Source organism: Balaenoptera musculus, chromosome 12 (assembly GCF_009873245.2).
Source record: "Balaenoptera musculus isolate JJ_BM4_2016_0621 chromosome 12, mBalMus1.pri.v3, whole genome shotgun sequence".
Classification (NCBI taxonomy): Eukaryota; Metazoa; Chordata; class Mammalia; order Artiodactyla; family Balaenopteridae; genus Balaenoptera; species Balaenoptera musculus.
Genome location: NC_045796.1, coordinates 68,209,754 through 68,233,930, shown reverse-complemented (window position 1 = coordinate 68,233,930; position 24,177 = coordinate 68,209,754). Strand labels below are relative to the sequence as shown.

The 24,177-nt window shown below is 40.7% G+C and overlaps 2 protein-coding genes across 7 annotated transcripts in view; both read left to right on the top strand.

Annotated features, from left to right (window-relative positions):
- The window catches only part of CASP8AP2 (caspase 8 associated protein 2), a 42,890-nt gene extending 37,812 nt beyond the window's left edge, over positions 1 to 5,078 (top strand). For 3 of the 4 annotated variants that reach the window (XM_036871010.1, XM_036871012.1, XM_036871011.1), the window contains exons 9-11: positions 550 to 649; positions 1,218 to 1,270; positions 3,377 to 5,078. In XM_036871010.1, coding sequence (XP_036726905.1) covers positions 550 to 649; positions 1,218 to 1,270; positions 3,377 to 3,380 — 157 coding nt within the window. In that variant the 3' untranslated portion in view covers positions 3,381 to 5,078. Of the gene's footprint in view, positions 1 to 549; positions 650 to 1,217; positions 1,617 to 3,376 lie in introns of those variants that run through there. The other variant, XM_036871013.1, reaches the window with a different exon arrangement.
- Positions 5,079 to 10,047: 4,969 nt separating this feature from the next.
- Positions 10,048 to 24,004, top strand: GJA10 (gap junction protein alpha 10). 3 transcript variants are annotated; one of them, XR_005022124.1, is made up of 4 exons: positions 10,048 to 12,380; positions 18,797 to 18,944; positions 20,089 to 20,181; positions 23,881 to 23,899. XR_005022124.1 is itself a non-coding variant. In XM_036871016.1 (3 exons), the coding sequence occupies exons 1-3, from the start codon at positions 10,941 to 10,943 to the stop codon at positions 23,941 to 23,943; spliced, it is 1,596 nt and encodes a 531-aa protein (XP_036726911.1). In that variant the 5' UTR covers positions 10,048 to 10,940; the 3' UTR covers positions 23,944 to 24,004. The 3 variants fall into 3 exon arrangements, 2 of the variants coding, with proteins under 2 accessions (XP_036726911.1, XP_036726912.1); XM_036871016.1 differs by lacking the exon at positions 18,797 to 18,944 and having other exon boundaries at positions 23,881 to 24,004; XM_036871017.1 differs by lacking the exons at positions 20,089 to 20,181; positions 23,881 to 23,899 and having other exon boundaries at positions 18,797 to 19,548.
- Positions 24,005 to 24,177: the final 173 nt, after the last annotated feature.

Here is a 24,177-nt window from a genome sequence, read left to right as displayed (position 1 = left end):
AGCTAGAGTGCATAATGAGAGAGACTGAATTTTGTTGAAATTGGTGATCAGTTTTGTTTAAGACCTCAGTCCTCTATGCCTTCATTTCGGGCAACCTGCAGATGGTAAAATCCCAGAGACTATAATAACACACATTGGTTCAGACCATGTAGAAAAAGCAGAGGTCTGGGGATTAGAAGATCTGGCTTCTGTGTTACTTTTTGGTTCTTCTAGCTTATCAAGTCTGTGATCACGTTTGGGCCCTAATTTTTAAAGTACTATACACACTACTGGTAGAATTTTAAAAAATCTTTTATTTTGTCATTAGAAACATACATTAGTATTTGTTTTAGAAAATTTGGGAAATATGTATGAACTCAGAGATTAAAATCATCCATAATCTTACCTCTCAGAGATAACCATTGTCCATATTTTAGTATATACACTTGTTCTTTTTTTATGGGTTTTAATAAAAGTGTCAACTCTTATTGGTAGATAGTAAGGCAATGGAATTTTTGTTACCTTTCTGTTCGAACCTACAAAAGCTAAATAACATTTTTCCCCCTTCAGAAATGATGACCGGGAAATTTTATTGGAGTGTCAGAAAAAAGGGCCATCGTTGAAAACATTTTCTCATTTAGCTGCCAAGTTGAATAAAAATCCATATCAGGTAACTACCCCAGTTTTACATCTCTATTGTTTCACAGATGTTACTACTCTAAATATTTAGATTTGATTTTTAATGTGTTTAAAATATATAGCTATTTGTTAGCAAACTTCTTTAAAAGTATGGCTCTTTGGAGAACTCCCCGGTGTTCCAGTAGTTAGCACTCCATGCTTTCACTGCCGAGAGCATGGGTTCAATCCCTGGTTGGGGAACTAAGATCCCGCAAGCTGCGCGGTGCAGCCAAAAAAAAAAAAAAAAAGACTGTTAAAAACTTAGTGATCGTGGAAGAAGTTTGAAACAATCCTAATTCTTTATTCTGTTGTTCTGCCATTTACTTATTTGATCTTGAGCAATTTTGTAATGATATTTGCTTGTTTAAGAAAGTTTGATATTGAAAAGTTAAACTAGCAATTACCTTTATTATGAAGATACTTTGTTTTTCTAACTATTACTTTACCTTTGTAATTAAGGGTAACTTTCTCTGTCTTTAGATGGTTTGTGAAAATATTCATCAAAGATAAAAAAAAATTATTGAGATGTTTATAATTAACCTTCATTTAAAATTTTTCAGGTCTCAGAAAGATTCCAGCAGCTAATGAAGCTCTTTGAAAAGTCAAAATGCAGGTAGTTAATGGTTACACTACAGGAGGCTAGTAAAGTAAATGTTTGACACTGTGCCTGTGCAGTTAATGGCCTGTTAGTCATTGAAGATGTGAGTGGTGGGTGAGAGACATCCAGTTGAGTTCCTGTTTCAGTCACAGGTTGGAGAATTGTTGCTCGTGCAGGCTTCTAAGGCATCTCATCCACAGGGACGTGGTCAGTGAAGCCTGCTGCAGTTCAGATCAGCATCTCTCCTCAGCCTTCTGAGTGTTGATGAGTCTAAAGTGGGGGGAAATCCATTTGATGATTGATAATAAATTTTTATCGATGAAGAAAAACAAAACATTCTTGAGGGAATTCCCTGGTGGCCCAGCGGTTAGGACTCTGTGTTTCCACTGCCAGGGGCCTGGGTTCTGTCCCTGGTTGGGGGAACTAATATCTTGCGTGCCTCATGGCTCAGCCAAAAAAAGAAAAAAAAGGAAAGAAAACATTCTTGAATAGCAGTATATTTCATAGCCAGTGAAATCTGTGCAATCATTGTAATTTAACATTTTTTACATTTTTAATTAGGAGTGCTAAAATGCTTTAAAATACAAAACATACATTTATAAACATGAAGTCCATTGTCATCTGAAGAGGTGACATGATTTACCATGTTACATTATTAATAATGTTCACAGACATGTTTCTTTTTTTTTAAATATTTTTTATTTATTTATTTTTATATTTATTTTTGGCTGTGTTGAGTCTTCGTTTCTGTGCGAGGGCTTTAGTTGCAGCAAGCGGGGGCCACTCTTCATTGCGGTGCGCGGGCCTCTTCACTATCGCGGCCTCTGTTGTTGCAGAGCACAGGCTCCAGACGCGCAGGCTCAGTAGTTGTGGCTCACGGGCCCAGTTGCTCTGCAGCATGTGGGATCGTCCCAGACCAGTGCTCGAACCCGTGTCCCCTGCATTAGCAGGCAGATTCTCAACCACTGCGCCACCAGGGAAGCCCCAGACATGTTTCTTTAAGCCATTCTTATACGGGTTTATTAAGGCAATAATGTTTATCAGGTATTTCCTATAAGGCCTGAGCCAATTGCTTAAATATTTTGGACTTTTATGTAAGGAAAATTGTAAAGATATTTAACATATCACTAGTTTTCAATTGATTTGTAGTCATAATTATTTGAATCCAGAACGCCCAACTTTAAATAAAACTAACTCTGAAGAAGAACCATATTTGGACATTGATCTCATTGTGAAGGGTTCTGAATACTTTTGAGTTATAAAAATCTGTTTCTAAACCCAGTGTAAATTACTGTCTTTAGGTAATCTGTTAATTTCAGTATCCTCTCAAAGCAACTAGTTTGTTAATGTAATCTTCGAAAGATATTTAGTAGTATACTCTGACATTAAAATTCTGTTTATATAATTCAGAATGTAAGATTGAATTATGAGGAATTTGAAGAAAAAGCTTATTCTAAAGAACCTTTAAAAAAATAGTTTGATGCAAAAATGGCCTGGTTTTTTTTCAGATTCACTATGCTGTAAATTTTTCACTGCCTTTAGGAAATTAAACTGAGTTTTTTTTTGTTTTATTTGAATGTTATCTTAAAATATGACTTCCATTCTCTTGTTGAAGATAATGTTCCTTTCATGAACGAACTAACTTGTATCTGGAAATGACACTTATTAGTTTGAAATTTCCAAATTCCATTACAAATCTACAATCTTTTAATGGATTTGGTACTTGAGATTTTATTTGCTGGCATGGTAGCACAAATAGTGGGTTATTTCATTCCTAGCTTGGTTTTTTTTGAATTTTTGAATTTTATTTTATTTATTTATTTTTTATACAGCAGGTTCTTATTAGTTATCTATTTTATACATATTAGTGTATATATGTCAATCCCAATCCCTAGTTTGTTTCTTAACTGATTTTTTTTCCTTCAGGTACTATAGTCTCATTACATTCTTATCAAAATCAGAGTGTAATGATAAAGTTACCAAACTGAGTCTGTAAAAAGCTAGTTCTTTTAACCACCAATATTTATTATCTAAGTAGCACTCATTTAAAAGAACAACACTTTATGAGATGGTCATATCAGAAAAATAGAATCATAACTTTAGCATTTTCTTACATTACAGATAAGTTGCTGAATTCCTTGGAGTCTTAATTGATATTGCAAACTACACAGAAGCTTGGAATTCTTCATGTTTTTAATGGGGAAGGAGAGGGCAGTTTTATGACATTTGATTACCAGATAATAATCTGCATTTGTCATAACTTGCTGACTCTTAATCTCAAGCCAGCACGTTCACCTTGTTCCTGACATCAGTCTGATTTGCTTACCTGTTATTGGTCACGATATTTACTTTTAAACAGGTTAGAACTTGTTATTAAGATAAAAAGCAACAACAAAACAGTATTGAAACCTTAGTTTTGATATTTCAAAGAAATGACTTTCTTTTCTAGATTTTTAAAAATAGTTTTGTAGAATTTTAAGCTTAACCATTATTTAGTTTGTTTCATCCATTTTTATTTGCTTTTCTAATTGCCTGTCCTCATTTTGGTAAATTGTAAAATAATTTAAATAGTGTATCTGTAAATATGTATAATTATAATGATGTAAAATACTGTGTGTGTGTGTGTGTGTATGTTTGGGTGTATACACACACATAAATGGCTGTACCTAGCCAAGGACTTTTTTATTTGTATAAAACTTTTTATATAAAGTTTGCTTTCTTTACCAGTAATGTATAAATAAAACCATGTAAAGTTCTGTTATATTTTGATTAGAATGTTTCTTTTAGCGTGCTTAGATAGTAATTGAAACAAAAAAAAGGTAAAACTCCCAGAGGACTTGGGGGCTATTTTGAAGTGGTTCTTGGTTAGGGTGTGGCTGACTGAATGCGTGGCTGGCTGAATGTGTTGGAGCAGATTAACTGGAAAAAACCAGTTGCCTTTGCCTGCTTTCTCACAGCAGGTAGTGGTACAGTGAACTGTGCTGCAGGTGTCCTCACAGACAAAATCAGGGCAGCACAAAAACTCCTTTGGGGTGAAGATCTGGGAAAAACAGGTAAGGATTAACTAGCTATGCATTATTTATTCATCCCTCCCCCCCTTCAGACTGGTGGTACTGATGGGTTACAATCTAGGCTTTGGACTCTATGAAGTGACTTGAGGAAATTGCCATTTCTCCCACAGTGTCCAGCATCTGCAGGAGAAGCCCTGATGTGAAGGATTACTTGGTAGATAACAAACTAAAATAATGAACTGTGGTTTTGTAGTGCTGGGGCTGCCTAGAGGGCTGGCCCTCAGTCCTTCCCCAGTGCATTCTATCACTCAGAACCCTTACCACCAGGTGAATGAGTTCACGAGCCAAAGTAAAGTAGCAACTAAGAGATACCACTGGTTTAAAAGAAAATAAACAGGATTACATAAGACCATAACAATCTAAGACAAAGCCAATAAACGTTAAAAGGAAAAAGAGAAGATTTTGTCAGTGTGGTACAAGAATCAGAACTAATCACGTAGAAATATTAAAAATATAATATTTAAAATAAATGTAATAAAAGGGAATGAAAATAGAGTGGATACAGCTGATGCATGAATTAGTTGAAAAGTTGGATTGAGAAACTCTTTTAGAAGGCAGCAAAAAAAGGATAAATAGAAAATAAATGCAGATGTAAGTGGGATGAAGGACAGAAGTAGATGTGCCAACATTTAAGTAACAAATGAGGTCAGAAGAAGAAAAAATTTGAAGACTGAGAGGGCCATAGAGTGCCAAACAAGAAAGAAGAAAGTACCCACATCTAGACACATACTGAAATTAGGAGTATCAAAGATGACAAGAAAAATCTAAAGGCTTTTAGACAGTCAATCCTTGTATAAAGGAACAAGAATCATATTGACCTTACTCTTCAGAAGAGCAATGCTGGCTGTGAGGAAACAGTATTTTTAAGGTACTGGACCTAAAATTTTATATCCATTTAAATTGTTATTCAAATGTGAGGGTTTAATAAAAAACATTAATATTCATCACTCAAAGATCCACACTGTAAACATTTTTGGAGAGAATACTCAACAAAAAACAAGTGCAGGAAATATTTCAAGAACTAGGGGTGAGTGAGCAGATACCTTGGTAAAGTGTGTACAGGCTGACCTCAGCGATACTGCAGGTTTGGTTCCAGACCACTGCAATAAGGCAAATATTGCAATAAAGCAAGTCACGAAGTTTTTGGTTTCCGCTTCTGCCCATAGGAATTTATATCACCAGGTGTGAACAAGGTGGCATGGTGAATACGGGCACCACTGACTAGCCTAAAGGCAGTGGCTAGTGAAGCTCTCACCCTGTGTGCATCTTTCTCTATCCTGAGACATTTATTCTCTCTAGGCTTTCTGTTCCCTTCTGTTTCTCTGCGTGTGTTTTGGGCCTCTTAGTGACTCCATAGATTGAGCATAACTTTCGGTGAGAGTAAAAGTAGGAACTTAAAAAAAAAACTTGTCTGTGGAAGTGGTTCTCAGCCTTTAGTGTGCTGATTTTTGCTCAGCCTTTGGGCCGGTTGGAATGAGGCAGTGGGTGTCTTTCCCACAGCTGTGCAGTGCTAACATTACTTACCTCATCAATAATTTCCAATTATTACTGTGAGGTTATGGAGAGTTGCCCACTCTGTGCCTCTGTCTTAAAGATATTCACCTACTTGCTAAGTCTTCAAGAGTGAAGTGATAAGATTGATTCACCTGCTGAAGACTTCAAAAAATCAGATATATGGTTCCATTTATTGTTTATTTTCTAGTTTACACATTTATTTTCTTGAATAGGTAATACATTCACTGTTCAGTGAACCATATAAAAGTATCCATCTCACCTCTTCTCCAGTCACTGGGTTACCTTTCCTTGAGGCAACTAATATTAGGAGTTACTCTATGTACACTTCTGAGTTGTTCTTTGCATAAATGTATGAGTTTAATGTTTTGGCTCTGGTAAAATGCATTAAAGGTATTAATTTGCAGCTGACTTTTAGGATTAAATGTCAAGGGCTTTCTTGGACAATGTACCCAGTACTACACAGATACACATATTAATACATCGTGTGTTTTCACCTCTAGTTAATTCTGACAGTTTGTATTTGAGGCTAGTGTGCCGGGGTAGTGGAAATTTAACCTCTTTACCTGTCTACCTTTCATTATCATCTATTTTTTAAAATTAAATATATGAAAATAGAATAGGCAGATGATACTTATGAAGTGTCAATAACTTTATGTACTTTCTATATTTTATATGGAAAAGAGCAGATTTAGAAATGTGCCTCGGAGCTGTGTTCTAGGGACACCCTTGCTGTCAACTCCTCTAAGGTGGCAGTTAGATTGTGTACTTGAGATGTGACTAATGTAAGATGCTACAAGGCTGGGAGTTAGGAGATCTGGTCTCTGTCTGCATTGGGCAAATCATTTGACCTCTCTGAATTAAAACACTTTACAAAAATTTGATATAGGTTTCTAAGGTTCTCACATTCTCTACTGGAAAAGAAAATTTTCCTGAGCTGCCTGTTTCAGCCTAATAGAATATTGCTAGAACACATAACCTACAGACAGGCACAGCCCCCTCTTGGTGGTCTAAAGATGCTTAATTTCATTTTGAGCTATTTCTCCTTTCAGCCTGGCGTGATTTGCAAGAGCACTTTGGGTTTGACTGTCGCTCTGTTATTGTTCCCATTTGGTGAGGCCAGACTCAACCCAGGCAGCTGTTGATGAAATTGGACATGACCCATTGATCTGCGACATCAGTTCCCAGAGCAATCAATTGACTGAAAGAAATGCACCCAAACTCAAATCACCATTGTCATCCACAAACGACAAAGGAAAATTCTCATTTGTTTCACCTTTCGTTTCCAAATATGATATACTAGGAGGGGCTCCAGCTTCGTGCCAATTAGAAAAAAAATATGACAAGAGAATTAAAAAGCACCAAAGGACATCTTGACCTCAGGGGAGGACTAGGTTAGACTCCATTGATCAAAATGACTGAGCTTATTCTGCATTGGTCCCCACAGCCAGTGGGTCAGAGCCTTTACATCTGCAACCAGCAGTATTTCCACTAATTAGCCGCACATGGTCCAACTTGAAGGTTCTTTGAGCCCAGTCAATAATTTTTTATCCACTCCTAAGGTAAGTTGTAAATATATGGTATCTCTTGTTTATGAGAAATATAGGAAATCCCTGTGGGGATACAAAGATAATATTTGAAATAAAATTCAGGAAAGCACTGACTTCTTATACAGGAGATGCTAAATTAGTATTTGATTGATAATAAAAGAAAATTCAAGAATATTTCTTGGACCTGTAGTTATTTAATAGTAAAAAATAGTTATTTTTAGGAAACAGGAACGCTTGTCTAAAGGATCTTGCTCTTGCATGCTAATATGCATGATTGTATTTCTGTTTCATGTATTTCTGTTTTTCAGTGTTCCTTTTCTTGCTTTTTAAAAATTATAATTTCCTAGTTTTAAAGCAAGAGTGGCAAAAAGAAGCATTAAATAGTTTAGGATTTCTAAATAGAGAATAAGTTGATAAAATGAGCTAGGTTTTTCACCTTGGGGTTTTTACAGAAAATAGAAGCTCTTTTTTTTTAAGTGCTAAAGGGGTTCTTTTTTTAAATAAAGAAGAATGGCCAGACAATTTTAAAGGAATAATTATGGGAAAGGACCTAAACTCTTTAAGAGAGGATAGAGCTTAGTAAATTATTGCTTCTGTTAATGAGGCAGAAGTCCACAATTTTTAAATCTAATTTTTTATTTGCATGTGCTAGATATGACTACATTTTTAATTTTTGAATTTCAAACAATTCACAAGTATATAGAGTAAAAAAAGCCTCCTTAATACCTCTTCCAAATTCTGACAGGTACCTACTACTTTAAAAATTTTATTTAAAATATTGTTTATACATATGTATGTACATACAGCTATAAATTTACATAAATGTATATATTAGATTAAAATCAGTCATGCTTTCTTAGAAGAGTCTTTTTCCTTTTCCTTTTTCTTTTTTGCCTCTCCCTTTAAGCTCCCCCTTCCACCCGCATGTTCTCCTACAGACCTCCAGTAACCTATATGAACTTCCTCATGTGTGCCCTTCTGTATTTTTTCTCCATACTTCTATAGCCACATACACATATATTTCCTATACATATGCATACACATATATGTATATTTATAGGATTTTATTTTACTCAGTGATCTATGGATGAATTAATTTGGGGAGAATTGTTGTCTTTATAAATTTTGAGTTTTCTAATCCCTGAGCATGGTATATCCCACCATTAAATTTATTTATTTAAATAGTGGTATGTGTATGTGTATTTAGCATTGTCAGCTATTCTCTTCTTTTTTTTTTTTTTTAGAATTTCACTTATTTATTTATTTATTTATTTTTGGCTGTGTTGGGTCTTCGTTTCTGTGCGAGGGCTTTCTCCAGTTGGGGCGAGTGGGGGCCACTCTTCATCGCGGTGCGCAGGCCTTTCACTATCGCGGCCTGTCCCGTTGCGGAGCACAGGCTCCAGACGCGCAGGCTCAGTAGCTGTGGCTCACGGGCCCAGTTGCTCCGCGGCATGTGAGATCTTCCCAGACCAGGGCTCGAACCCGTGTCCCCTGCATTGGCAGGCAGACTCTCAACCGCTGCGCCACCAGGGAAGCCCAGCTATTCTCTTCTTGAAACTCTGTCCTGCTTTGGTTTCAGTGACATTGCCCTTAGTGGTTTTCCCCCTCTTTCTCTTTGGCCATTTCTCATTTTCATCTGTAGACTTTTTTTCCCTGTGCTATTTTTCAAGGTTTTGTCATTGGCTTACTTTTTCTTCTTGTCCCTAAGTGGTCTCTACCTATTCAATGATTATTCACAAATGTTTATTTATCTCTAATTTGCAACTTTTGTTGTTGTTGCCTTCTGGACATCTCCACTTTTGCCATTCAGTTTTGTTGGGTAAAATCTGTAAGTTTTTTCCAATTATAATTTCTGGCATTAATGGGCTTAAAAAGCCGCCTTCTACTTCAAGATTATAAAATATGTTTTTACATTTTACTTTAATACTTTTATAGTTTAGTTTTTACATTTAATACTTGTATTCCATCTGGAATTTATTTTTGTGTTTGGAGATAAGTAGGGAAAATATAACAGTTCCATGTTTTTTTCTCTTGTATTTTTGAGTTGATATTCATTTGTTTTTTTTTCACTGTCCATTTTATACGTTACTGGGCATCCTTGGTGACTAAGTACTGTGAGGGCTGGACCAGGTATATCTTCATTGTTGAATTCCCTGGCATCTAGCACAATGCCTATGTGATAGTAACATTTTAGTAAACATTGTTGAATGAATGAATTGTGGAAGGAGAGAATTGTTTCATTATCTGTTGTAACTATTAAGTTATTAAACACTTATCCTGTTTTTTTTCTATGTCTTTCATACATGGAAGTCTTCCACATCTTAGAAGCCTTTAAGCTCTCAAATATTTTAACTTCATTGAACCTTGAAAAACATTTGTTTTTTTCAGGGTAAACCGAGTAACCTATTTATATCAGCTATGCCTTGATTCTTTCCCAGCACCCAAGCTTGCTAGAGAAGCAGTTTATATTCACTTTTCTTTTCTTTTTTTTGTTAGTTTGTTTTTGTTTGATTTGAATTTTATTTATTTATTTTTTATACAGCAGGTCCTTATTAGTTACCTGTTTTATACATATTAGTGTATACATGTCAATCCCAATCTCCCAGTTCATCCCACCACCACCACCCCCCACTTTTCTTCTAAGTAAGCAGAGCTTCCGCGAAAACCTGCTGTTCCAGATGTGGCTTTGTAGATGTAATCATATGTCATTGCTGGTACTGTTTCTGAGCCTGCTTAATCTTTACTGCTACCCTGTGCCAGTTCCTGAAGGTTTATTTGGCTGAGTTCTGTTTTCTTTACTTGTGCTTTCAGTCTTGCAATGGGAGCCATCGATGATACATAATGAGGATCTATTTTGTTTTTCTGTTGATGATTTTTCCAGTGATAGAGTCAAGGAACTGAGTTTTAAAAAGAAAAGACAATTCAATCCACTATTATTTATTGATACCTTAGTGTGCCAGACCAAAATGAAACAGAAAGTGTCCCTATCTGCAAAAAGAGTACCTTTTCAGGAAAGATAACATAAGACAACTATCACAAAACTCATTTTAGGCACAGTACCAAGTGAGTGGTATAAACACTAGTATTGTGTGAATTTAGGAATGGGAAAAATCACTCTGACTTGGGATGGCTGGGGAAAACTTCCTGGAGGAGTTGAGACTTGTTTAAGATCATGTAGGATGTATGGTAAATATGGCTTCTCATATGTTAGAAAAATGAGCAAAATTTTGGAATGGAATGCATTGTACAAATATGATGGCCAATGAGTATAACCAGGATGACAGTCAACTTTGTGTAGGAGAGAAGGGGACAGGAAGGGAATTGGGTCAGATTGGGGAGGGTCGTTAGTGTTTTTCCCAAAACATATTCCTTAGAAATATCCTGTTTCAGCAAGCACAGGCCATAAATATTAGAGCTGGAAAATCCCTTGTAGTTTTGTTGACATGAAGAGAGGACCGGCTGTATTGATGAGCTCGTTGTCTTTATATATGACATCCGTGGATGCTATTAACCTCAGTGTTTTCTGTATATTTCAGACATTAGTCCCTTACCATGGGGGATTGGAATTTATGGGGTGGCATCCTAGAGGAAGTTCACTCCCACTCAACCACGGTGGGGAAAATCTGGCTGACCATCCTCTTCATCTTCCGGATGCTGATACTTGGTGTAGCTGCTGAAGATGTCTGGGATGATGAACAGTCAGCATTTGTCTGCAACACCCAGCAGCCAGGTTGCAACACTGTCTGTTACGATGATGCTTTCCCTATCTCTTTGATCAGGTTCTGGGTTTTGCAGATCATCTCTGTGTCTTCTCCCTCTCTGGTATATATGGGCCATGCACTTTATAGCCTCAGGGCCTTTGAAAAGGAGAGGCAGAGGAAAAAGTCACAGCTTAGAGCCCAGATGGAGAATCCAGAGCTTGAATTGGAGGAGCAGCAAAAGATAGATAGAGAACTGAGGAAGCTGGAGGAGCAGAAGAAGATCCAGAAAGTCCCTCTGAAAGGATGTCTTCTGCGTACTTATGTCTTACACATCTTGACCAGATCTGTGCTGGAAGTAGGGTTCATGATAGGCCAATATATTCTCTATGGGTTGCAAATGCACCCCCTTTACAAATGTACTCAACCTCCTTGCCCCAATGCAGTGGATTGCTTCGTGTCCAGGCCCACAGAGAAGACCATTTTCATGCTCTTTATGCACAGCATTGCAGCCATCTCTTTGTTCCTCAACGTACTGGAAATATTTCATCTGGGGATCAGGAAAATCATGAGGGCACTTTATGACAAATTCAGCAGTGAGGGCATTGAGGACGAAAGGGGACCTCCATTTCATTTGAAAAGATATTCAGCGGCCCAGCAGTGTATGAATTGCTCTCCCTTCCCTGAAAGAGTCTCTCTACTTCAAGCCAGCAATCAACAGCAAGTCTTCCGAGTCAATGTGCCGAATTCTAAAACCATGTGGCAAATCCCACAGCCCAGGCAACTTGAGGTAGACCCTTGCTGTAGTAAAAAAGACTGGGCAGAGGGGTATCAGCACAGAGGACAGCTCCATGTCCACAGCCCGTGTCCCTGGGATGATGGTGCTAGAATTCAGCACTCGGGACAGCAACCAGACCGGTCTTCCTTTGGCTTGCAGACTACAACGCCCCAGTCCTGGCTAGGTACAACGATGGCTCCTAGACATTGTCCATCACGTTCAACAGGACCCTGGGAGCAGTCCCAGGACCTGCAACCCTCAGGGGAGCCTCTCACAGATCTACACAGTCACTGCAGACACAGCGATGGCAGCATGAGAGAGAGCAGAGTCCAGACAGACGGATCTTGCATGGGCAGTCGCAAGGCCAGCTTTCTGTCCAGATTGCTGTCTGAAAAGGGACAGCTGTACAGTGACTCAGTAAGCTCCAGTTCTCGAAATAGCTCTTGCCTGGGCTTTCCACACCGGGAAAACAGCCCCTCACTTCTGCCTTCAGCCACTGAGCACAGAACATCAATGGTAAGTAAAGACAGACAGCCTGACTGATCATGGAACTTTCACAAGAGGTGTTCCACTTTGGTTACTTCTTAGCCTTCTGTTTTCTCCTTCTTTGTGTATATATGTGTGTGTTGAGAGAGAGGGAAAGGAGGAGAGAGAGGTTAATTTATGGAGAGTTAAATTCATTCATTTAACACATTCAGTTGAATTTAATTCATAAAATAAACTTATTGAAAACTTTATATCAATTAGTCTTATAAGTGCTGGGTATATAAATGAATAAAATATCATGTGTACCATCAAAGGGCTCAGAGTCTGGATGGGAAATTAGGTAAACATATAAATGGTCAAGTGTAAGGTGCCATGTTAGAGGGAGTGGTGGGCAAAGGAGGGAGAAGTCAATTCTTTCTGGATGGGTCAGGAAAAGCTTTATAGTTGAAGCTACTTTTGAATGGAGTCTTGAAAGATGTGGTGAGTTTCTCCAGACCTGGGAGGACTGGGGTACATGGAAGGAGGCTGTCCCAGTACAAGGAGAACACAGACAAAGGCTGAGAGGTGTGACATAGCAGGGCTGTCTGGGGAGCCACGTGTGTCTGGAGCACAGAGTAGTAGGAGGGCTTCAGAGAGAGGGAAAGCTGGAGAAGGGGGCATGGAGGCCTTGCAGGGAGGCAGTGGAGAACCCACAGAGGATGTGCAGCAGAGGAGTGACTGGATCGGAGTTGCACTTTAGACAGCTCTTTGCATCAGAGTGTGGAAAATGGGTCAGAGGAGGGATCATTTGTAACCTTGAGTTGCCCTTGTCTCACTAAGGAAAGAGGGTGTGCTCCATTGTTTTAATAGCTCTGGCATTTAAAAGTCATATACAAATATTTGTTGATATAGTTCACAAAGACGAAGATCAATGTTGTATTGATAATTCTGTTCTCTGAAAAGCCACTGTGGAATAAACATTCCCTGGCCATTGTAAGACATAATGGATATTTACTGTGGATTCTTCTCAATTCTGAAGAAAAAAAAAAAAAAGGGAGAGAATGACACATGTTTTACCTACTGCTCCTAACAACTTTTTTCTTTTTTCCATTAAAAAGAAAAGTCCCCCAAGTTAATAGGGGAACTTCCCAGTTGAGTTCACTTGGTTGAACTCACACCCTTGCTTTTTCCTTTGCTTCATTCTTTGTGTTAATAATGATTGAATCCTTCCACCCTAGTTTCGTATCTCCCATGAGATATTTTGTTAGTGCGCTAACGCCATACCTTGAGGAGGAATCATCATACCTAGATTTTTCCTAAAATGCTTTTTTTCAAACTTATACTCATTTCTTGTCAGTGACCAGCTGTCTTCTCAGGAGCTTACGTGTAGGGTTATTGTCTGGCTGCTTGGAACCCTATGCCAAACTATAGCAGGGTTCTCAAATCTGGCTTGAGTCAGAGTCATCTGGAGCTTTAAAAAAATCTCCATGCCCAAGACCCATCCACTTCCAATCAAACCAGAATCTCTGGAGATGGGATGGAGGATTGGTATTTTTAAAATTCCCATGGTGATTGTAATGTACAGCCAGGGTTGAGATCCACTATTTTATTTAATTTTTTAGTTTTTAAATTTTTTTACTTTTTGGACGTGCCCTGCATCTTGCAGAATCATAGTTCCCTGACCAGAGATTGAACCTGGGCCACAGCAGTGAAAGTGCCAAGTCCTAACCACTGGACCACCAGGGAACTCCCGAGATCCACCATTTTAGAGTAACCTTGCCAGTGACCACTGCTTCTTATCTGCATTTGTGAAGTCAGCATGACAATTTTCATCATTTTCTCTCTCCTGTATCTCACTCCATGTGAGAGGAGCCTTTGTATTAACAGAAAATTGAGGAAGGAAAAGCGGTGTTTAGTTGAAGCAGATTTTCTTAATCTCAGATTATCTTTTGGGAGAGACCATCCTCGCTGAGGAGCTTGGAGAAAAGATGATGAAGGTGACAGGCCCTCTTTCTTTTTTCATCTTCCTCTTTCTTCCCTGTTTATGTTTCTAGGAATTATAAATAATGCCTTTGGCCACAGAGATTTCCTACTTATGGTCACTTTCCCCCAAGCCTCTTAGGGGGTTGACAGGCCACTTCACTCCCCAAATGGTGGAAGTCTTGGGGATTGAGGCCACAGCCGTCAGCTCCAGAGCACTGTAGCTGACACATCATACTTACTGCAAACAGAGGGATCTTTCACTGGAAATTAGTGCAGCAAGCAAAGGATTGCTGGCATCCACTTTCAATATATGGACTGTAAACAGCTTCTTACACTGTATCAGTTCCCAGAGGGCCGAAATTTTAGGGCTCAATCAGATGTATTCTGATTGCAGCAGTTGGTGTTTCAGAGTGAAATGACTTCTGGTAGGTACCACAGTTGCTTTGCCACTTGTTCCCCTTAGAGAGAACTGTCCTGCAAAAGAAATCCACGCTATTGTAGGTCAGAAAAACCACCTGGAAGAGCCGTGATTTATACTCCAAGACATTTCCCTTGCCGTCACCCAAACCCCGCAGTTTTTTCAAGTCTAAGCTTGTTGATTACTAAATAAGTTTCTGTCAAGGTTGGTTCTTTGTGGAAAGACTTAATTGGGCATGGAGAGCAGATTTTTAGTCTGGCCGAGTGAGCATGGGGAAGAGTGCTGGTTGAGTTTTAGGAACCCATGCTACCCTCTGTGATGAAGACTTTCCTCATCGTTGAATGTCTTCACCTGTCAGAGACGCTGTGGAGTAGTAATCCTCAATGCCCAATTCTACGTTAAATCACCAGGGAAGCTTTGAAAAATGCCCTAATAAGAATCTCTGCAGATAGAGCCTGGGCACCAATACTATTTTTTAAATTTATTTATTATTTTTGGCTGCGTTGGGTCTTCGTTGCTGCACGCAGGCTTTCTCTCTAGTTGCGGCAAGCGGGGGCTACTCTTCGTTGTGGTGCGAGGGCTTCTCATTGTGGTGGCTTCTCTTGTTGTGGAGCACGGGTTCTAGAGCACGAGGGCTTCAGTAGATGCGGCACGTGGGCTCAGTAGTTGTGGCTCATGGGCTCTAGAGAGCAGGCTCAGTAGTTGTGGCACACGGGCTTAGTTGCTCCACAGCCTGTGGGATCTTCCCGGACCAGGGCTCGAACCCGTGTCCCCTGCACTGGCAGGCAGATTCTTAACCACTGCGCCACCAGGGAAGCCCCTAGTACTATTTTTTAAAACTCCCAGGTGATTCCAATGTGCAACCAGAGCTCAGAGCCACCACTGTAGAGGAGGAAGATTTTGGCATTAGGAAGAAGGTTGCCCTGCGACCTCTTCCAATCTTTTGTGACATTAAAGTGCTAACAAAGAGCGTTCTCCTGTAGCTCCACAGAGCTGAGGACCTTTGCACTTACTGGTCCCTCTGCCTGTGATGCCCCACCCACCCCAGGACCTTGGCATGGCTGATGGTGCCAGCTGTGCCAAGGTCCTGGGGAGCACCCTTGGGCCATGATCATGGAGGGGAGAGCTAGGGACGAGGTTGGAATGGGCAAGGGCTGATCTGTCGGGCGTTATAGGCCATGGAAAGGAATTTGAGGTGGATGGTGCAGGAGTGGTGGTGGTCTGATACGTATATTTTTAAAATCACTGTTTCTGATGAGTCTCTTGTAGAGATGCTATGGTCTGAATGTTTGTCCCCCCCAGATTCATATGTGAAACCTTAATCCCCAGTGTGATGGTATTTGGAAGTGGGGCCTTTTGGAGGTGATTAGGTCATGAGGGTGGAGCCCTTATGAATGGGATTAGTGCCCTTATAAAAGGGGCATCAGAGAGCTCCTTTTCCCATCTGCCATGTGAGGACACAGTGAAAAGATGACTGTCTGTGAACCAGGAGCTCTCACCAGACACTGAATTTGCCAGTGCATTTGTCTTGGAATTCCCAGCCTCCAGAAATAGGAGCAATAAATTTCTGTTCTTTATAATCCACCCAGTCTATGGTATTTTGTTATAACAGCCCGAATAGACCAAGACAATGGGTAAGAGTGCAGTCAGGGAGACCAGCTAGGAGGCTTGCACAGTGTCCAGGTGAGAGGGGAGTGTGGCTCAGACCAGGGGTACCACTATTAATCGTTTGAAAGAAGAGTCTTTTTCTTATTTCTTGTTTTTCAAATTAAAGTCGTACATGCTCATTGAAAGACATTCAAGCAGTGTAGAAGAACATAAGAGTAAAATGTGAACCTGACCATGTGAGGGTTCATCTCTCACTCTCACCTGGACTCAATTCCCACTTCCCTCACCAAAGACAATCACTGTGAACAGAATGGGGTGTGTTCCCCTACCTTCCTCACTGCATCCACAATCTGTCTTTGAGGACAAATATATGTCCACACATATTTTTTATTTTTTTCAAAAATATAAATGTGATCCTGCTGTAGAGATGTCTCTGCAATTTGCTTTTGCTTAATTAATGATATGTCTCAGGGACTCTCCACATCAGCACCCATGGAGATGCCTCGGTTTTATATGCCTCGTGCTTTTCCATGAAATGGATGAACCATAAGATACTTGATGGCCATTTAGCCTTTCTAAGCTTTTTCTACCGCAGACAATGTTGCAGTGAATGTTTCATACATATATCTTTGATAGGTACCTAGAAGTGGAATTATTGGTTTTAATGGGCATGCACATTTTACATTTTGATAGATGCTGCCAATTTTTGCTCAGGAAGGGCTATACCAATTGATCCTCTTTACCAGTGCATTAAGCACTCTTTCCCCACACCCTTGCCAATATCAGACGTTATCTCCCCCCACCTCCAGTTTGACAAACTAGAAATGTTTCATAACATTTCCAAACATTTCTAAAATGTTTGTCTTAATTTACATTTCCATGATTACTAGTAAGTTACTAAGTAAGTTGTTCATATGTTTATTAGCCATCTGTATTTCTACCATGAATTATCCTTGTCTGTTTTTCTGTTATTTGTTTTTCTTCTGATTTCTAGGAGCTCTTTTATGATATTGTATTAACTCCTTGTCTATATACGTATTGAAAGATACTCTCCCAGTCTGCTTATTTCTTATCCCTGTGTATGGTGTCTTTAAAATTTTAATATTATATTAAATCTAAAATCTCTGTGACTTCTAGGTTCTTTGCCTCATTTGGGAAGGTTTTTTTGACTCAACATTATTAACAGGGGTTATTAGATGGGTGTTTGAAGAGTTGATTGTTATAATTTATTGAACTTTTTGGCAGAGGAGCTTTACATAATATATCAATTACTAAAGAGTCTAAAGAAGAGGAGGAAAGACTCCCACTTTACTGAGTCCCTGATTGTGGTCTAGACACTGCCATGCGCTTCTTCACTGTGACTCTGTGATTATTCCCATTTAAGGATAAGGAAATAGATGACTTGTCCAAAGTCATGCAATTAGGATGTGGTAAAGCACAGTCTTTGGGACATAGCAGGGACATGAATTAATATTTACTGAGTGAGTGAATGGGCTGGAATTTTATCCCAAGCTTGTCTGCCTCAACCCAAGTCCTTCTCCCATATCCCATTGCTGCTTCCTGCTCTCCCTGCACAAGGCAACCTAAGTGTAGCATATTTTTAAGATAGATTATTACAAAATGGAACATCCACATTTGGATCAGTTTTCCCATTCTACATTGCTGCAAAGTCAAAAATTCTGGTTAATTGTGGAGGGGACAAAGATGGAGCTTAGGAAAAGGTTGGCCTTTTAGTATTAGACCTGGATTTTGGACAAAACAACCACAACTGGATGAGGAGGAGGAGATGGCAGGTGGGATTCAGATCTTCTGCCGCAGCGCTGTTGGGGAACAGAACCTCTTACACGCACGTTCATCTCTGGGGCAATGTGGTGGGATTGTCTTCTGTAGGAAGTAAGCCATACTTCCATACTCCTTAGCCTGGCACATAAAGCCTTCATGGGCTGACTCCTGCCTCATGTTCGTTCCCTACCTCCTGTGCCCTAACCTGGCTGCGCTATGAGTAAAGCAGATCGTCTTCCCATTGTGGGTGACCAGCAGCCAATCTGTTGAGGGCCTGCATAGAATAAAAAAGTGGAAGAAGAGTGAATTTGCTTTCTCTATTTGAGCTGGAACATCAGTCTTCTCCCTTGGACTGAGACTTATATCATTGGCTCTATAGTTCTCAGAACTATGCCACCGGCTTTCCTGGGCCTCCAGCTTGCAAAAGGTAAATTGTGGAATTTCTTAGCCTCCATAATTGTGTGGGCCAATACGAACAAATCAACCAATCAATCAACCTGTATCTATACCTATATCTGTCTCTCTATAAAATCTCCTATTGGTTCCGTCTCTCTGGAGAACCCTAATACCCTGGGTAGCTGCCCAGGATTTTGCAGAACGGAGCCCAGTGCTGGCTGGGGCTGGTCTGTGCTTCTAGCCCGAACGGCTCCTGAGTCTTCTCTGTTCCAATTTGCAGAGGAGGAAGTGAGGGGTGGAGATGTGAAGAGGTGTGTGATCTTTTCCACAATGAATTGGTAGAAGAGCCTGTGAAGACCAGGTGGATGAAAACGATGCTGGGGCCAAGCCCAGATGGGTGCCATTTTAAGGGGCATACCATATTCCAGGTACTTAGGCCTCATTATCTATACCACGTGCAACTGTGTAAAGTCGTTGTTTGTCCTCATTTTATAGATCAGAGAAGGCTCAGAGAGATCAAGTGACTTGCCCCACAGCTAAATTCCAACTGAAGTGCCTGTTTTGCAGCTGGAACTCAGACCCAGATCTAGTTGCTCTGAGGCCCATGCTCCTCCCAGGAAGCCCTGCCCTCTCTCTTGTCTGTGACCATCAGCAGCCCCTGCACAATGATTTGTTTGTACGTCTGTCTACCCGACTAGCCTGTGAAAGCTTTCAGGATAAGGCTGTGCATTTTAAATCTTGGATGCCCAGTATGTAGCCCAGCGTTGGTTGAGTGCATGCATGTTTATGTATAGATGCCAAAGACCAGACGTTACCCATCACTTGCAACCCTCCAGTCTAATCCTTATTCCCTGGTGTCCTGTCCTGCCTTGTCCGCAGGTTTATTATGAGAGGTTCTTTCAAGAGCCTATATGGCAGCGTTCCCCACTTCCCCCATACCTTTTCTTGTAACTTAAATTTCCTTTACTCTCAAAAGCCTCTATAGGGTCATCAACTGTACAGCACAAATAGAGGTTAAAAAAAGAAGTTAAAAGGATGCAGTGTAAAATGTAATGCTTCTAGTAAATGTTGCTGTGTCTCTGAAGGTTTCCGTCCATTGCTTTAGGATGAGGGTCACTGCCTCGGGTCCATTTGTCTTCAAGGAGAGGGAGTGAAAACTAGCCACGGAGAACCAGTCACGCCTCTTTCTGGTTGACAAAGCAGCCAGTAGCAAGTAGATGTTGGGATCTGTAGGAGCCAGGGGTGGGTGTGGGGACAGAAGGGATCATGCTCTTGAGTCAAATGAAAGGAAATTTCATAAGGTGATGTGGGATGCGCGGCTTTCTCCATATCTCTGGACCTGGATTCTCTGATACCAGGAAGTATCGTATTCATTTATACCAGGAAGGCAGAGGTGCTCAGTGGGGAGAATTGGAAGCCCATCCCACTCTGGGCACCATCAGAAGCTGGCGTTAGACGTGGAGTATGGTCTTGCCAATGCATCCTAACTGAGGAGGTGAGGGTGATGAGTTGGAGAAGGGTGGAAAGTTCTAGAACTATTTCAAAGACGAGCTCAATTTTTTTCCCAAACAGCATACAGCAGACCTGCTGGCAGGGAGTAGGCAGACTGAGATTCCTCACTGCTCTGGAAGTAGATACAAGTCACACCTAAGGTGCACATTCAAGGTAGGAAAGAGAATGGCTGCCTCCCATTTGGGGCTGGGTGGTGTTCGAATGCTTCCCTTCTGCAGGATATAAGGGCCTTATTCTGTATCAAACCACAGTTGTCATTCCTGCCACAAGCACTAATGTTGGGGTCGAAGGTGCATATGATCATCAGTTCTAAGTGACCAGGTTTTCCTACAGAAAACTTTGGGACCATGATACCGTTTTCCTAGAATGGATTGAATAACTTCATGTCTTCAGGCAAAGGACTCTATTTTACCTCTGACACCTAAGATGTTTCACAACAGTGCATGTTTGCTAATCCCGTTATATGGTCCCTGAAGCCCTCGCCTCAGTGGGGAGCCCGTGGAGGGAGTGGAGTTCAGCAACTGGTAATTTCAGTTTTCCCACCTGGTCGGTGGGGTAAGGCCATGCACTTCTGGAAGCTCAGATCCCGGCAGCACTGCATTCTCCTGCCATCACGTGAATCCATCCTCACTGCCAGCTCGGCCAGACCACTTATGAGTCCCGCGCACTCAAGTTGTCTGGCCTGCCCACCATTCAATATCTTGTTTTCCCTTTACATCAAAATCCAAGACTCAAATGATCAAATATTCTTTTCTGGCTTAGATGTATGTACACCCTAATCACAATTCTAAAATCCTTGCCTGCAATTCACTGTATCTTGGCATTGGTTTTTCCTCTTCCCCATTTACTTTCATTACCTTTTTATTTTCAGTTAAACCTATTATTTTCAGATAATTGTAGATTCACATGCCCTTAAGAAACAATATTCTTCACCTAGCTTCCCCCAATGGTGATGTTTTGCATAGCTATAACACAATATCAAAACCAGGAAACTGGGCTTAATGCCTTTTGTTTACTCTCGTAGGCACTGGGGATTTTTGTGGGGTTTTTTTGGCCGTGCCGTGTGGCATGCAGGGTCTTAGTTCCCCAACCAGGGATCGAACCCATGCCCCTTGCACTGGGAGCATGGAGTCTTAACCACTGGACCACCAGGGAAGTCCCGGCACTAGGGATTTTTTAAATTGGGAGTTGAGGAATCGCATTAGTGTTATCACATTTTTAAGATTTCTAATCAGATTAATCAGGTAGCAGATAAGGGTCAAAACAAGAGGAAGAGACGTGGCTTCTCTGGGAGGAAAGAGTTCCTAAGGCCTCCAGCTCTGTAATCTCTAACATAGGGATCAGAGAAAATCAGTTTACAATGTGTAATGATATGTCTTTATTTCATCAACAGAAATGGTGTCTAGACAAAATTCAGTTAACACTAGCAATTCAACTGAGTTTTTTTTTTTTTGCACAATAGTATATTTACAATGAGTAAATGAAGTTTCAATTCATTAGTTCATAGCAATGCTTTTTTTTTTTCCCCCAAAAAGGTAAAAATTCTTAGTTACAGAGAATAAGCATCAACAGCCATTTCATTTTTTACAGTTAAAAACCACAAGAAAAACCACAATCACTTAGAAAATAAAGACAAGCCTAAGAACTAGTACAATAAAATGATGCACTGAATTAAGTTACATTAATCGCATAGAATCTGTGTAAAAAGTATGTAGAAAAACACCTGATGTAACCTGTTACAGTCGTTGACCAGTTATGAGAGGTACAGAGGGTTATACAGGTAGATATGTGTGAAAACTGTCCGTATTGTTTGACCTGGGGAGGAAGAGGAGAGGGGCTGCAGTCCCTTGCATACACTGAGAAGACCCTGTTTTGAATATGGCCTCTGGAGTTTGTAAGGCATAGATTAGAGGTGCACTTGCATCAGACTGGTTCTGGAACAAATTCTCACGGGCCCTTCGGGCCTCACAAGCAAAGGTGGTGCTTGCCTTGAATGGCTCACCGTGTCTAACCAGCGCCCGAAGCTCCTGCACGCCTGCGGAAGCTTCCCGATCACTCACTAGAGGTGGCAGGTCTTTTACCTCGGCGCATGAACGGGCATCCCAGCATTTACACGTGCGAAATGCATTGTTAGGACTTGTGTGGAGGTCACCCCTCTGTCTCCAGACATGTTTTGGTAGAAGACTTAGCATCAAACTGTAGGAAAAACCCTTTTTGTCCAAGTCCCTTCACTCTTGCCTGTCCCCACGGGAACGTTTGGCACCGCAGGGGAGTCTACCTGAAATGAAGGCTCTGGGTGCACTTCTGTGTCTAAGGAGGCCACTGTGTTATCTGAGGTCAGTCCACTGGAATGGAAAGGAAAGTCAGAGCTGTTTGTCCATTGCTTGAGAGTGCAATGCACACACCACGTCACAACAGGCAATCAAAGCTACGAAAGTGGGCCTCTGCAACCAAGTGGGTTTTCTTTACAAAATGGCAGCATCCTTTTCATATTACAATGAAAATGCACTGATATCCATGTGATATAAATATTATCTCCCAGGGTGGAGTGTAGGAAAATACTATACACTTTTCTTTGCAAGAAATGTTTTTGCACCGTCGGTTGAATAATTTATCCTCCATCTGCCACAATAGGTCTTTTCTATGTACAAAGACTATTTGCACGCAGTTTTGTGTACAAATATATTCTATTCTACGGCATCCGTCTCTGATGCCTGGGTCAGGAGATGGCTCGGGCTGTATTCGGCACACACAGCTTGAACACAATGCCCCCATGCACACAGACTGCCCGCACGAATGCCAACTCCACACAGGCGTTGATCTGAGGACTGACTCGCCAGGAACTGAACCTACAGCAAAATCCTCAATTTGGGGACGAAAGACCAACTCATGGTCCAGTGAGCAGCTTTATTCTTTTTTTTTTTTAATCTTTTGGCCGCGCTGTGTGGCATGTGGGATCTTAGTTCCCTGACCAGAGATTGAACCCGTACCCCCTGCATTGACAGTGCAGAGTCTTAACCACTGGACCGCCAGGGAAGTCCCAGCTTTATTCTTTAAAAAAAAAAAAAAGTATGTTTCTTTGACTATTTATAGTGATTTGAGAACAAGACTTGATTCTGGCTGCCTTCTTGATCGGCAACTCCTCCAACCATTGTTAAGCACTAGTGGCACAGTTTGAAGTCATGTATTAAGCGGCTCCTAGTTGAAATGGGGTATAATGTATAGAACTAGGTAGCTAATAGGGTTTCGAAAGAGCTTTGCAGGCTTTTACACATTTTGGGAGGATTATGCTCAACATAGCATGTGGATCAGCTTGAAGGGGCAGGATTCAGTGGTTTCTTAAAAGGCGTATCATTTTCACACCTTTGTTTGTTTGTTTCTTCTTCTTCAATGGCAATCATAAAGCATTAAAAGAGAAAGTGTAGGTTTAGACCTCTTGATGGTAATACTGGACTTCACAGTGTGCCCACCTGGCTTTTAGCAGTCCCCTCATTACAAGTCCTGTTGCTGGTCCCTGCCTTCCTTTTCAAGGAGAAGTGGCAGTTGACATACTAATCACCAGCCTTTTTTTTTTTTTTTTTTACTTCCTTGGGAAAGCAACACAAGGATTAAATCCAAAATCATAGTGCATCTTAAAAGCAGCATACCTTTAGAAAGACAGTTAATAAATTACTTGTACACTATACAAAATAACATTTCCTAGTGCAGCATCACCTCTGACGCCTGAGTCATTGTTAGGGAACCCAGAAGAGAAGGAGCAGGTGGGCTACTGACTTTGCCAGCTCTTTTTTTGTTCGTTTTTGCAACGGTTTTGTTCCAGAATCAGTATGTCATGAAGTTCTTTTATTCAAGGCACCCCCGGATAACGAAGAGAAACAGACACATACGGCAAAGCATGCACCTGCCCAAGCCTGACCAACCTGAACGAAGTGAGGTTGTCCAGAGAGACACAAGTAGAACAAAGGCAGATCCGAGGGGAGGACCAGTTTCAGGCGGATGTTAACTAGCCACAGGGCCACCTCCACTGTCCCCGTTCCAACAGCCCACGCCTGACCCAGCCACCTGGAGACACAGCTCGCCTGTCGCAGGGACCCTCCTGAACATTCCGTAGCGGGAGAGTCCTTTATATCTGTAAGGATGGACCCTTAA

Coding starts and splice junctions, on each gene's coding strand:
- GJA10 (XM_036871016.1), top strand. CDS start 10,941: ATGGGGGATTGGAATTTATGGGGTGGCATCCTAGAGGAAGTTCACTCC. Junction 12,381..20,088: donor CTGAGCACAGAACATCAATG/GTAAGTAAAGAC, acceptor TTTCCCAAACAG/CATACAGCAGACCTGCTGGC. Junction 20,182..23,880: donor ACCTAAGGTGCACATTCAAG/GTAGGAAAGAGA, acceptor CTTTTATTCAAG/GCACCCCCGGATAACGAAGA.